Source organism: Meriones unguiculatus, chromosome 6 (assembly GCF_030254825.1).
Source record: "Meriones unguiculatus strain TT.TT164.6M chromosome 6, Bangor_MerUng_6.1, whole genome shotgun sequence".
Taxonomy (NCBI): domain Eukaryota; kingdom Metazoa; phylum Chordata; class Mammalia; order Rodentia; family Muridae; genus Meriones; species Meriones unguiculatus.
This window is the reverse complement of record NC_083354.1, coordinates 86,744,615-86,759,970: the sequence shown is the minus strand read 5'-3', so window position 1 is coordinate 86,759,970 and position 15,356 is coordinate 86,744,615. Positions and strand designations below refer to the sequence as shown.

General features: G+C 44.9%; 1 protein-coding gene across 5 annotated transcripts in view; it reads right to left on the bottom strand.

The window, feature by feature from the left end:
- Positions 1–2,078: 2,078 nt before the first annotated feature.
- The window catches only part of Ankrd55 (ankyrin repeat domain 55), an 87,079-nt gene continuing 73,801 nt past the window's right edge, over positions 2,079–15,356 (bottom strand). For 2 of the 5 annotated variants that reach the window (XM_021633604.2, XM_021633605.2), the window contains 2 exons: positions 5,329–5,421; positions 2,079–3,113 (listed from right to left, as the gene is read on the bottom strand). In XM_021633604.2, the coding sequence (XP_021489279.1) occupies positions 2,992–3,113; positions 5,329–5,421 (215 nt within the window). In that variant the 3' untranslated portion in view covers positions 2,079–2,991. Of the gene's footprint in view, positions 3,114–3,286; positions 3,322–5,328; positions 5,422–15,356 lie in introns of all 5 variants that reach the window. The other 3 variants (XM_060385716.1, XR_009592414.1, XR_009592413.1) reach the window with 3 other exon arrangements.

The following is a 15,356-nucleotide window of genomic DNA, read 5'->3' as shown; positions in this document are numbered from 1 at the left end:
AAACCTACTTGCTAAGCCTGGCTCTGCCATTTGTTAAGCATATGATTTGGGGCGAGTTACTTAACTTCTCTTTCTGCTTCAAGTTATTTGTCTGGAAGATGGAGCTGGGGAATGACTGGACCAATCTTATATGTTGACTGAGGAAGTCAAAGGAAAGAATTTGTTTACACATGTAAAATAATGATACAGGCTCAGTAATGAAGGGACATGTAAGTGATAAAACAACAAATATTCATTTTCGAAGAAAAGGTTCCTTGACGCTTTGAAAAGCACTGGTTGGTGCTCTTCCCCTCGGTCGTGCTGGGGACTGAACACATGGCCTCATGTAGAGAAGGCAGGTGCTCTACCCGGCATTTAATTCCAACCCCAGGGAATCCCTAGTGTGTTGTGAGTGTTCCACTACTGTACTGACCTGCCTGTGGATGCAGCTCTAAGAGGAGGCTCTGATTTTGACTTGTGGTTTTGGATGTCGGGGTCCCTGGTCACCTGCCCTCATTGTTCTTTAGTCTGTAGGAGGCAACACAGAAAGCTGGCAAGTGCATGGTGGCATGCCCAGGATAGGAAATTCAAAGAGGGCACAGGCAGCGTCCCAGGGTTCCCTCTAAGGTCCACAATGGCAGGAAGACTTCCTGTTTAAGCCCCATCCCTTTTGGAGTCTGCCAGTTCCCAACAGCACCAAGTCTGAGGTGAAGCCTTTAACACAGTCCTTTGAGAACCATTTAAGATGGAAGCCATTGCGCTCAGTACCTCCTGTAGTCAGTTAAACGATACCCAGTGATCAATTTCTGCCACAAGCAACTCCATCTCTTGGCAGAAGGACACCTCTCTTTGAAGAGGTGGCGGTAGCCACACAGCACATCTTCACAGATAACAAAAATTTCCGTGCCAAGTTGAGCTGAAAGGCCCCGCACTGGAAAAGTCTTTCTATGTGTACCTATGTTAACTCAGGTGTCAGGGATGGTGGCTTTATTGATAGCAGAACAGGTTTAAAAATTTGTTTTGATCTATCTACTCAATCATGGGCCCTCTCTCTTTTGTTTAGTGTAGTCATTGCTATGATCATTTATATATATTTTAATTCCCTATTTTCTGAAAATACAAAGATATTGAATTTCTGCACTCCTCCGCACTTGAGATTAGTAATAGCCACACAATTTGATTTGACAAAGGAACCGTGAAACTCATGGTTCATTTCCTCTGCTTTGATCACTGTCCCATGTCGGGATGGCATCTATACCAAACAGCTCTGCCAGCTGCTGTGGCACATGTACTGTGGCTGAGGAACGAAATGCATTGCTCAAAGAGACTTATGGGAGATGTTTATTATTGAAGCAGAAACTTGCCTATCCTAGCTAGTCTAGGCAGTACGGGGCGAGACATTTACAGATTCTAAAGTAGCCTGGTGAAACACTGAACAAGTTAACAGTCAGATGCTTACAAACACATAGGCTTTGAAGACAAAAACCCCATAAACAAAACAAGAAAAAAAACAACAAAACACCTTTGAGAAGAAACTATCTCTTAAAGGTTCCTCTGTGTGTCATAGGCTTTGCTTTTCCTCAGCTCTGCTCAGTGTAGGAGGCTGAGCCATCTGCTTTCTCTTTCACAGCCTCAAGTACAACCACCACGGGCAGGATGGGGTTCTCACCACTCATTCATTGCCTCTTGACCACTCCCTCTCTACATCGCTACACCCTTCCAGAAATGAAATTAGATGTTTGAGTGTCGACGTTGGGTCCTGTGATGTACCATGAGTAGAAGGTTCTGTATCATAAAGGCAGAGCCTATTCCCACTAGAGAATAACCCTAACATAAAGTAGTTAATGTTCTACTTGACACATTTCCAAAACCTGAAGACCCAGTTGTAATGCGGAGTGACTGTCTCCTTACATGACTGGAGGCAAGGCCTCTGGCCAAAGTCAGTCCAAACAGCATGCTGCCTTCTCACGTAGTCCTCCAGAAGTTTGCTAAGTCTCAAATTTGAGAAGGCCTTCAAGGCAGAAACCATTATTTTGAAACAAAAAAAGAAGAGAATTCTTTTTTTAAAAATAATTTATTTAATTTTATTTTATGTGCATTAGTGTGAAGATGTCAGATCCCTTGGAACTGGCGTTACAGACAGTTGTGAGCTGCCGTGTGGTTGCTGGGAATTGAACCCAAGTCCATTTGGAAGAGCAGACAGTGCCCTTACCCACCGAGCCATCTCTCCAGCTCCAAGAGAATTATGTTTGAGGACCCGGTGAGAAATTGAATCAGACCAGGGAGTACACCTTGCCAGCTCTCATGACCTTTTTTTATTACTGGGGTCATCAAACATGTTTGAAAACAACAGAAAGTGGAACTAATTAAATAACAGAGACAAGAAACACTGTCAAGTGACTTGGGGTTTCGCCAAGAGCTGACAATATCAGAAAATATTTTGCAGAAGATCCTGCGTTTCAGAGCCATACACTGTGACTGACAATCAGGAATTTAGTACTAAATTTTAATTATATTTTGTCAGGCTGAGGTAGAATGGAAACAAATGTGAAAAACAAGTCTAGGATTTACTTTTCTTATATTTTTATTCAGCAAAGCATACACTTAAAAATTACATAAAGTCACCAAATAAGCAAAAAGAAAAAAAAAAGAAAAGAAAAAAGAAAAAGGAAAACAAAAACAAAAACAGACAAAACAGTAAACATGCCACAAACATGAATGAAATGCACCTAAGTCCTCCTGCTAGGAATATATTTTGCTTCTGAATTACAGCGTGTAGGGAAAGTCACAGAAACTCATAGACTTGGTAATGTTTGCACACCTGAAGATCCTAAGTATGTATTTAGGAAGTATATTTATTTGAAATAAGGAATCTTGAATTATAAAACCGTGAATGGCTTTTAGAACGCAACTTACTAAATGAAGACTTGGTTCCTATAAACCAGAGCAATCTCACCACTGGAAAGTTGGAAAATATGTATCTTCTCTATTTCCACAGAGAGCGGCCTGCAGCTAGTTCCCATCCTGGGTGGGACTGGAGGAGCGCTCAGTCTCTTCAGCTGGTGGGCCATGTCCCCTCTGGCTTGGAATCGCCGGAAGCACTCGGTTTGTTCTCAGAGGTTCTCCAGACAGAACTGGGTTGCGGAAGGGGCAGGGGACAGAAAGAGAGACATTCAAGACTTGCTTCTCCCAGAGGCCCCCACCGCATGGTGCTGGAAAACCCAACGCTTTCTCCAGGAGTAGAAGCACATCCTAAGAGCCTGTGCTTGTGGGAGCGGCACGAAGGAGCAAAGCTGTGCGTTCCTACCTAATCAGGCTTACAGCACGTCTCAGGCCAGGGATCTGAAAAATGCACAAATACAAGATTGCAACAGCTCCGGCCCTCCGTGTTCTGGCTGCATGCCGGCGGAGCAGGTCTCTGGGGGCGGGGCAGCTGTTGTGGATGATCAAGTTAGCACATGGCTCTGAGCAAGCCCAGAGACATCTGCTTTCATGCAAACCTCCAAAGGCTCTCGGGTTTCACTTAGGAAGAGCTCTGCTTGCCCTATTTCTTCTGCACTCAGCAAAATTGATTAGATAGTTTTGTTTTGTCTCCTGGAAATGTGAAAACCTCTCTGGCTTCACCAGGCCACACTCAAGTCCAAGGGAGCTGATTAAAGGGGAATGCTGGCTTGAGTTTCCCCTGATGAGAAAAACTGACACCACCCAGAGCCCTCGCTTTACACAAGTCAGTAAAGGCAGGGGATCAGTCTGTCAAAGAGGAATCCTGGCTTTCTGCTTCTAACTTCTTTTCTGGATGAACAGCTCTGGCTCTGAGTTTACCTCCCTTTGAAAAATGATGTAGCATGACCTTATAGCTCACTGCTTTGACGTTGAGTTCTCCAGTTCTTGGTTGGCCCCATTCGGACCCTAGCCTGGGGAAGCAAGGGTATCTTGGCTATTTATTCTGTGTAAATAAATAAGCCAAGTGTTTTAGGCATGTAAGTGTGTCATCTCATTTACTCCCTTGACAGTCTTAACATGCCGATGTTATTGTCACAGCCACAGAAGGGAAAGGTTTAAGACCTTGTTTGAAATCCTTAGGCCAGTTCCAAAATGATCTAACTCACAGTTAAATTTGGAGGGGTTGTGTGTGTGTGTGTGTGTGTGTGTGTGTGTGTGTGTGTTAAGCAGGATAGGATTGTGTGCGAAGAAGAAACTAAATTGGAGTCCAGTAAATGTTGCTTGTTTCGTGAGGCAGCTGATTCTTTACCCTTTTAAGTCTTTTTCTTTTCTTTCTTTTTCTTTTTTTTGGACAGTACTGTCTAAAAAAAAAGGCTGTACTTGAACTAGCTAGGCAGCATAGGCTGGCCTCATATTTTCTTCTTGCTTCAGCGTTTTGAGCACAATCACTCCAGGCAGGAGCCACCCTCGCCGGCTTTCCTCCCGGTAGGTAGTTATGTGCTACCTACATGATGCTGGGTTGCTGGGAAAGTTCTTTCTGAACTTAGTTTTCCTGCCTGTCTCATGGGAATAGTGATAAAACCTACCTCCTAATACGGATGTCAGGATAGAGAAGCTCATAATTTCTAGTTGTTGGGTCCCCTAGAATAAGCAGACCAGGTGATATTTGGGCTCACTCCGTTTGGAGGTTTCTGGCCTAAGAGAATATGTTTTACCTTGTGAGAGTTTTACATAAAATATTGTGAAATAAAGCTAACTAAAGAAAGCAAAAGAGTCTGGGCTTGCTGGATAGACCGGTAAGTCTACATTTGTGGGGAGGAGGGGCTGAAGCAGGAGAATTGAGAATTTAAGGCCAGATTGGGCTGTGCAGTGAGACCCTGTCTCAAACAAAATACAACAAAACCAAGCAAACCAAATACTTCCTTTCTGCTTGGGAATGTTTGGGCTGCAAGTAAATAATTTCTGGATTCCACACAGATTTTCATTTTCAGAGCCAGTCCCCCACCTCACTCCCCCTGCCCCGCCTGGCCCTGACCCCAGTTCTGCCCTGCCCTCCACCGAAGGCCTCAAATTCCATCATTATACATCCAAGATTGGACTTGAACTTCTCATCCTCCTGAGTGTGGGGATTAAAGCCATGTCCCAGCACATCCAGCTTAAAGTACAGTCTTAAAGACATTAAATAATACACAGCTAAAAAAACTTCCGCTACTGAGTTTGTATTTCAAACAAAATTCCCCGCGGGGGGAGAAAATATTATTTTTCACTTTTTTAAAAAGTAGGCATTACTAATTTCAAGGACCTTTTCGGGATTCTTCTTTTTTGCATAGTCTTTTGAAAAATAAAAGAAAGTGCACGGATTTGTCTAGCTGGGTTTACGCTTGTGGAGGGAGCGCCAGTACTTACATTTTTGGTCTGGCAGAGGTGCAAGGCTGTTCCGAGTGAAAGGAAGATCCCTGCCTTTAGGTCTGTTTGGGGAGAGATACTGAAGAGCTTGTCCTGGGAACAAACACATTCGGATCAAACATTTGAGACTCAACCCATGCCGATTATAAAGTCCAACGGACATTGAGAGTCATAAGAGTTGGTGAAGACATCTTACAGTATCAGACACACTGACAGCAATAATAACCACACTCTGTTATGCATCATTCACAGCCTAAATGAGAAGGCCCCAGAGGCATCAAAAAAATGTTTTATTCAATTTATACACCCACAGGGGATGTCCCCAAGAGGGAGGTAGATTTTTTGTTTTACTCTTTTTTTTTTTAATTTTAGTTTTGGCTTGTGTGTGTGTTGAATGCATGCACTCACGTGTGAGTGTAGAATTAGCCTTTTGAACATTGGTGTCACGTGCATGAGCCACTCACTATGCTTGGCCTCCGGCTTTGTCTCAGGGTTGTGTTATGGTCTACCTAAGTGATCTTTCCACCACCTAGATCCTAGGGCTAGCAATCAGGTTAGGAGACTCGGTAACAAAGTGCCCTTACCCACCGAGCCATCTGGCCACGTCTGGAAGTCACTTTTCAGTTGAACTAGTTTATATAAAATAGCATCAACAAGCCCAGTGAGTCAACTCTAGAGGGTTAAACTTATACACTTTAAAACTGGATAAATTCCAGTCACATGGCATTTAGCGCTTCCTGTCCTGGCGTCTCTGTTGAGTGTGAGTGATGGCTTGGGTGTCCTTTTCCTAGGACAGTGTTTTTCAGGCCCTGGCTGTACAGACAATGAAATGAGCTTGGGTAAAGTTACTGCTGTCTTGGCCATATCCCAAAGACTCCACTCTCCAGCTCACAAGTGACTCAAATGCGCAGTCAGGATTAAAAAATGACTGACCTACAAAGGAAATGGACACATTTGGGGACATGGAGAGCAGGCTGACTTCACAGAGGTCCACCTCTGCCTTCCAAATGCGACCATCACCCCAACTGGCCAAGAAATGGCTCATCATTGATGGTGGGCTTTAGTGTGCTTGAACAATGTGTGCGTGTGAACCTTCCCTTCGGAGTAGGTGGTTGCATTGTTGGGATCTTATGGAGATTTTAAGGACACTCTGGTGCTTTGTCTGTAGACACCAAGTGACAATATTTCTACTATGGAAATAAACAAACACTGATTTTTGAAGGCCAGTTGTTTAAAATTCAGCACATCACTGATCACAAGTTTAATCCCCAAGCACTGCCCGGTGTGGTTCACAACTGCCTGGAACTCCAGTTCCAGGGGATTCAGTACCCTCTTCTGGCCTCCTTGGATGTTAGGCACACATGTGGTGTGCAGACATACATGAAAGCAAAACAGCTATACACAGAAAAGAGAGAATAAAAATATGACTATTAAAATGTTACTTAAGCCCATCTTAAACATTGACGGGGCAGAATGGTGAACGAGAATTCCATCTCTGACCTCAGGCAGGAAAAGCCTTCTTTCCTGCTTCACCATGCTCTGTCTGCCTGGCGAGGTTATTCAAGCGACACAACCTCCCTAAGCCCCGGTTTCCTCTGTCTAAAGTGATGACAATAATTATATCTGTCTTCTGCCATTCTCCTGAAGACTGAACTGGAGACGACAGGCCAGCTCTTAGCTTTCACGATAAAGTCCTCAGCCACCCTAAGCAAAGACAAACAACAAAATCATGGCCCTGTGTGCACACAAAAAATTAATTTTACCCTTTGCCAAGTAGTCTGAACCTGACTGCAGCAAAGTTCAGCATTAACACTTGCTATTTGGACCAAGCAGTTCTCAGAATAAGAGGGTGGGCGTGAGCCAAGACTCTAAGAGCCATGCATGGCCGTCACCTAAGCAGTGCCGTGTGACAACGACCGGGCGAAGGTCTGTTTTTGTGGTTGATACTTTGCCATTATATTTCATTCTCTTAACCTTAGGATCCGCTATTTAGAGGGAAAACACTTTTGAGTAGAATGATATTAAACCCCAAATGGGGTCACACTGGAGGAGAAACTCTTTTCTCTGGACTGCTGGTTGTGGACGCTGTTTGTAGGTTTATCCTCAGGGGCTGGGTGAACTGCTAGATGCATGATCTTGCTAACTGTTGGACCCTGAGGTTTGGAGGAATGCTAAATATGTTCAAGGTCACTTTCTGGGGAAGGACAGCAGATAGGCTTCACGCTGCTGGCTGTATCTGACCTTAAAACTCACTGTTCTCTCTCCCTGGGCATTGAAGAAACTTTGTTTGGATGGGAAAATGGATAGTGATATGGGAGGCTCCACGTTGGCCTTCTGCTCTGTTCTGAGAGACAGAATGGAGGAGCCGTGAATTGCCCAAAGCTCTTATTGGTGTCTCAGGCACCTTCAGGAAGCATACCCCTTGTGAGACAACAAAATAATAAAGTTGGCAATTAGTTGTTTAGAACTCTCTTGTTCTGACCTAGTATGTTTCCCTGATGTCCCCCAGGAAGTGCTGTACACTCTCTGTAAGGTCACCTCAGTGTAAAGAAGGGCTTCATTAGTTCCTTTGTATGGAGGATGGTTCAGACCTAAGCCCCACAGAAGAGCTGTTCTCCAATCCCACAGACCTCCCCTGTATGTTGCCCCTACCTATGCCGCTCCAAGACCTTAGGCAGGTGAGCTAACCTCTGAAAGTCTCAATCTATTGAGCTTCACCTATAGAGTAGGAAATGGGAGTTAAAAAACAAACAAACAAAAAACAGCTCTCTCTTCCAATGTGACTGATCCTTCGAACAGAAGATGCGTTTTGACCTGGCTTTTTTTTTTTTTTTTTTTTTTTTTTAGAAAGGGTCTCCTCTGCAGCCCACACCAATTTAGCCTTTGGGGTGCTGGAATTAACATGGTGCCCAGCTTGAGCTGGCTCTTGAAATATTTTAGGAATCTGTCACACAGAATAGCTGGAAGCTAAAATAAGACAAAGGCATCACACACTGGAGAGGTAGCAGATTTTCAAGGACCCGAGACCCAGTCAAGGAACCGCTTGCTGAGGGATTATGTGACAGGGCTTTGAGACAAGAGGTCCACGGCTCAGAGTGAGACACAGGCTAGTCCACACTCCTCAGTGTGGACTGTGTTTGCCCAGGTTAGGAAATTGGCTTTTGTCTGGAAAAGCTGCTAATGTGTTTAAATCCGAGGGTCAACCTACCTAGCCTGAAGTGTGCATTGTTGATGGAATAATCTAGAAAGTTCCAGAGAAGTTCTTCCTTAAGGGAAACAGGGAAGTGAGGATTTTTTTTTTTTAAACTTTTCTTGTGATGGCTTGTAAATAACCAGGCTAGCAGAAAACAACACAAGACCTTTCTGTTCCATTTTCTCTGCACGCTGCTGGCAGTGAATTAAGCTGAGGCACTCCAAATTCCAACTCTTTAGGCTAAGTGCTAGTCCCCATCGCTCATGCCACCCACTGACAGGTCTCAATAAACCCTGAGCAATCACTCACAGCTGCGAGCTTGGAGTTGCTGAGCAAGCACAGGGTAACAGCTGCCTGGAGCTCAGATGGCTGCACCATTAGTGCCTCTTTGTGTAGCTGAACCCAGGCAGGAGAGATGAGAGATTCAGAGATGAATACGGAGCTGTGCCATTGCCTCCCCACATTAAGGTTTGCCGTAAAAACCTGGACATTTCAGGAAATTTCAACCCACCCAAAATAACAACTTCAGCCACCTTAGTGAACCCTTTTGATTTTTAAGCAGAATTTGAATACCTTTATGTGCATATGTATGTGTATATCATGTATGTCATATGTATGTATGTGAGCCACAGCACATATGTGAACCACACTTCCTGTGGGAGAGGGTTCTCTCCTTCTACCTTGTGGGTTCTAGGGACTGGACTCAGGTCACCATGCTTGCAGGCAAGCCCCTGTACCTTCTGAGCCATCTCACTGGCCCATTCCATTTGAGTTTAAGGCAAAAGACTCAATAGTTGTAAAAAACCGTCACCAGCTGACTGAGATGTTTTTGAAGAAATCATTTAACTTTTTCTAGGTGATGTGACTTGTGACTAGAAAGGGCCTCATGATACAGCCATGTCATAACCCCTGTGTCCTGATGGTCTCCTGACACTGCAGTACAGAAAGATGTTTCTTGCTTTGTTGCTCGGAGTTCCTCTGATAGAGCCCTCTAGGTCTTTCAAACACAGGGAACCTCATACGGATGCTTATTACACTCACGATGGAAAAGCAGGGAAAGCAAACACAAGCCCTAGATTGAGGGCTGGAGGGGTAACAGGAGGAGATGATATTACCATGGCCATGAAACTGGGAGTCCCAGCATGGGGCCATGTGGAGGGAGTGGAAAGAGCTGGTACCTACTGCAGCTCCCAGGAGCAGGGTTGCCAAGGAGAACCATGGGTTCCTCCTCCTCTTACCCTCCTCATCTTCTCTCAGAGCCTCCTACCAGGTAAGACTACCTTGGCGTCAGCCCCAAGAGATAGAGGGGAGCAGGAGGAAGACATGCTCTTGACACACTTCTCTGTCCCTTTCCTTTCTTCTCTTTATTATCTTTTCTGGGGGGACCTTACGGGGGAGGTTAAGGAAATAGAGAGCCAGCTTCTCTCTTAGCCCATGCCCCCTCCCAAGTGTTGGGATTACAGGCATGAGCTAGCAGACCCAGACTGCTGTCTTCCTTCCTGCTTTCCTTCCTTCCTCCCTAGGTCTTACCATGTGACCTATGCTATGTTAATATGAAGCCTCAGCTTCCTGAGTAGCTGTGACTCTACTCCAGTCATGCCACCACACTTGGCTTAGACTTCATTACTTTTAAAATAAAGGTCATTAGCAGCTTTTCTCTAAGGTAGAGTTCTTAGCACAGCAACTAATGAAGAGCAGGTATGGTGCCTTACTCCTATATTCCCAATACTTAGAAGGCCAAGGCAGGAGGATTGCTGTGAGTTTAAGGCCTAAGCTGCAGAGCGGGACCTGGTCTCATACAACAAAAGGCAAATCAAACCCCCCCCCCCAAACAAAACAAAAAAACCAACCAAACCAAACCCAAACCAAACAACACCAACAATAACACGAACAGCAAAACATATCTGTCTAGTAGCAGCTGCTACTGGTTTACTTTGTTCACACTAACTCAGGCTGTTTCCCTGTGTGTGTGTATGTGTGTGTATGTGTAAGTTTATATGTGTGATGTCGTGTATGAGAGTGTGTGTGTGTCCAAGTGTAGTGTGTGTGTAGTGTTGTATGAGTGTGTGTGTGTGTGTGTGAGTGCCTGTGTGACAGTGTTTGTGTGTGGTGTGTGTGAGTGTATGCGTGGCATTGTGTGAGTGAGTGTGAGAATGTGCAGTGTGTCTGTGGTGTTGTATAGTGTGAGTGTCTGTGTGAGTGTGAGAGTTTGGGTGTGAGGTTGAGTGTGAGTGTGTGCGTGAGTATGTGCTGAAGGCTTGGCCCTCCGTGCACCAATGTGCAGTGACTGGCCTTTGGGACGTGACTACTCCAAGATGTGATAGAAATTTAGGAGGTGAGCTGGACTTCGGGGGAGTGTGTCCTGGGAGCCAGCTGTAGAGGCTGTATCTCAACTTCAACCCTTTTCTTTCTCTCCTTTCCCAGGCCTGTCCATAAAGCTAGGGCCTATGTCCACAGTTATGCTGGGGCTGGGGGTGGAATGCTTGCTTAAGTTTAGGAGGCCACAAGTTCAGCTGCACAATCATCTAGTAATTCTGTCCCCCTTCAAGCTCATTTATGGACTAAGGACTCTTAGGAGATTGTGTTATCATGACTCAGTTTTCTTGAATGGCTTTGAGCTGTAACTAGCACTAATAAAACAATAAAACAAAACAAAATCAAACATTTTGCCGTAAGCACTGTTCATTTCTTCAGACTCCGTTAGTGACCTTCACGTCTCCTTTTCATTGTTCTGTGGCCCAAGGACTTCACTGGTTACTTCTCTGGGGACTAATCAAATCTTAAAACAATTGTATGAAATGTCCTTTTTATTCAAATGATGTAGAGGTCTTTGGATGATATGCCAGGCAGAGTCTACTAGTTTCCTACCCAATGTCTACTCTTTCTTCTCCCTTCGAAGCAGAACTCTAATTAGGAGGCCAGAACAAGGTGCCCAGCTATAAATACTACAGTTCCCAATCCTCTTTGTAGATAGGTGTGAGCAAGGCATCCAAGTTCCGGCCAGTGAGATGCAAGCAAAAGTGTGGGCTTTGTGGTAGAAGACTTCCATTGAGCTGAGAGGCATCTTTCCAATGCTTCCCTCCCCCTGCTGTCTCAGCCTTGGGCTGTGATGTGACCTGGAGAGAGGAAGCCAGAGATCAGGCTGAGGGGCATGCAGGTGAAGGCCCCTGTCTCTGGTGTCTCTGTGTCTCCGGTGATCTCGTATTCACCGGAAGTCTGGGAAATGGGTAATTCAGACTTACTGTGTGTGAGAGGAAGCCCGACTCTTGCTAGATGGGCCAGGTTCTTTTGCTAAGAATTCATTAAAGGAGGCCTTAGAATTCTTAGTATGTGCTGGGCGTGGAGACCCACACCTGCAATCCCAGCACTCAGGGAGGCAGAGGCAGGTGGATCTCTGAGTTTGAGGCCAGCCTGGTCTACAAAGTGAGTCCAGGACAGCCAAGGCTACACAAGGAAACCCTGTCTCGAAAAGCCAAAGAAGAAGAAGGAGGAGGAGGAGGAGGAGGAGGAGGAGGAGGAGGAGGAGGAAGAGGAGCAAGAGGAGGAGGAGGAGGAGGAGGAGAAAGAGGAGGAGGTGGAGGAGGAGGAGGAGGAGGAGGAAGAAGAAGAAGAAGAAGAATTCTAAGTATGTATCGTGTGAAGCCCAAAGCCCATCTTTTAAGAATTCAAGAGCTATTTTCAAAGTACAGCTATCAAAATAATAAGACCAAAGCCTGTAAGGCTCCGTGGGAGAAGAGCATCCTAGCTTTGATCATGCCCCTCCAATGAACATAGCTGGCCTAAGCTTGGTTACACTAGCCAGCTCTCTTGTATCTTGTGTTTTACTAAGATTCCGTGCCTCCACCCACCCCCAGTCTTTTTTTGATTTGTTTAGAGACTGGCTGAAGAGGGCCTTAAACCCACTGAGTAGTAGAGGCTGGCACTGAGCTCCTGACTCTCCTGCTTTGACCCATCCCTTCAGCGGTAAGAGCACGTGTCATCACACCCAGCTACCTATTTGCTTTTAATCGACTTTAAAAAGCATCTATGTCTTATGCATAGAATCCCAGGACTTACGAGGCCGAGACGGGAGGATTGTGGTGAGTTCAAGGAATATACCCTCTCTACACAGGAAATTCCAGGGATACAGGAAGAGACTGTCTCAAAAACAAATGAAAACAAGAATCACCAGTTTGGGGAGTCACACAGCCAAAGGGTGTGTTCTTAAGTCTCCCCTAGCACGGCTTAGACAGTATTTCTGATGTATAGCTTACAATGATTCATTTTTCACAGACTATTTTTCACAGACTTGAGGTGAAGTTTTACTGAAGTTACCAACCATTCACTTGTGCAAATGTCTGGTGAGGGTCCCTGTAAGGTAAGGAGGCAAAGTTCTGCCCTCAGATCATGCTCATGGTGCCGTTCTGAGCACACGTCTCTGAAGAGCTGGGAAGTTGGATGATGCATGCAGTAGCCACCTCACCTCCAGTCATCTTTCGCTCCGTCTCCTAGATCACTAGCACCTATATGGCATAAGTACTCTCAAACTCTGGCCTGGAGGGGGGTATGTGTGATCTGCGATTTCAGTCCCTGCCTCCTTGACTTTTTTTTTTTTTTAAACCAATCAATTCATTCTCTTTTGTAAACGCTCAGTTCAGCAATTTGGTAAAGATAGACATGGGTAGCGTGCTGATTTTGACACACTGAAACACCTACTCCCTCTTTTTGAGACAGTGTTTCACTAGACCTCAAACTTACAATAGCCCTGCTTCAGCCTCCCAATTGCAATTACAAGACTGTGCAGCTGTGAATAAGTGCCTTCAGCTTCCTGTTACAGGTAGCTGAACCCAAACATCACTTACATTAAATCGATGGGAAAATAACAGGACTGCCAAGTTTTCAAAGGTTTCTCCAAAGGAAGCATTATTAGCTTAGGCAGGCCAGAACTAACTCCAAAAAGAAGGTCCGACTGAAGCCTTAGCAGCCACCACATTGCCAAAGGTGGTAGAGCTGCGTGTTCTCTCTTGAGCCTTTGCCAGCAACAGTGTAAAAATGTCATCCAGGCCACCACTCACCTCTCAGTACTCTGTGGAGCAAGCAAAATCCTGAGTGGTTTATCTCAGATATCAACAAGTAGCCTTCGTGTGTACATCCACAATTATCCTGTGTTGAGACATATATGTGCATATGTATATACACGAGAAGAGCCGCATTAATCTTTAAAAGCTTCATGCACTAAACCTATGTCCATGACGGAGGAGTGGGGCGTCTTAGTTAGGATTTGAATGCTGTGGAGAGACACCATGACCATCGCAACTCTTACAAAGGAAAACATTTAGTTGGGGCTGGCTTCCAGTTTCAGAGGCTTCGTCCCTTATCGTCATGGAGGGAAGCATGGTGGCACGCAGACAGACATGGTGCTAGACAACGAGCTGGGAGTTCTACAGCAGCAAGACAGCATCTGAACCTCAAAGCTCAACCCTAGTGACACACTCTCTCTAACAAGGCCACACCTCCTAACAGTGCCACTCCCTGATGACCAAGCTTTCAAACACAGGAGTCTATGGGGCCTCTCCTACCTAAACCGCCACAAGGGGTGGCTCAGTTGGTGAAGTATCTTTCAAATACAAGGGTCTGTGTTCCCCTGAACCCATGCAGAACCACCGGACTCACTGCTGTAATACTGAAACCCCAGCACTAGGGAGGTGGAGTCAGGAGACTCCTAGGGTTCAGGGCCGGCTGGTTTAACTTCCCTGGTCAATTCTGGGTCAAGGAAAGACCCTGTCTAAAACAGGGAGATGGACCGTCTTTTTAAGGATGACATTCAAAACTGTCCCCTGACCAAGGCATCTGCATTCATGTGCACACACACATGAATGTTAAAAAAAAAATTACTAAGAAAAGTTCTACATCAAACAGAAACCTGACCCTTCCATATTTAACACACACACACACACACACACACACACACACACACACACACACACACACAGTTTTTCCTTTTTAAAACTTAGACAGAAGTATGGGTTAAGTAAATATGTAAGTTTCCCCTTTAACTCTAGAATAAGCAAAAAACACCTGAAGTGTGTTGATAAGGAGGAAGTGATGTAAATAATTCTGAATTATACTGCAAACAGTGGCACCCAGGAGTGCGGTGGCTACTCAAAGCCATTCAGTCAGCGTCCCAGGGGAACGCTGGCTTCAATCTCTCAAGAGAAACCAGACTCTTTAGATTTTTTTTTTTTTTTATGTAAAATGTTACGTTTTAAACACTGGCAATTGATGCATTTGAAAAACAAACCAAGGCACTATGTGAGTGAGCAGAGTTCAAAGCTGTGGTACAGCCTCAGAATCCCTGGGGCAAGATGGCAGAAGTTTATAATCCAGCACTTGGAAGCGGCGCATTCGGGGGCAATGCTATCTTCAGCCACGTAGTAAGTTCAATGTTAGCCCGCTCAAAAAGCAAGCAGCCAAGTAAATTGGCATTGCGTAGTGTGATGCTTTATGTATAATGAGGAAGAATATTAATATGTAATATTTGTATGCATATGAAAGGTTTTTAAAATTAATTTTTGAGAAAGGGCCTCACTATATAGACCAGGCTGGCCTGGACCTCACTATGTAGATCAGGCTGGCCTTGATGTACAGCTAGGGAATCCACCCACCTCTGCCTTCTGAGTGCTGGGATTAATAGTGTGAACCAACAAACCGTACCAAAATTTAAGTTCTTTAGTATGATAATTATCACAAGGGGATGTAAAACTAGTTCATGTTTATTTGTAGAGATTATTTTGAAAGCTCAGAACAAGGTTGTTTGAAGGCAAAACAGCCACACGGAAAGGCTGAGACTCCTCCA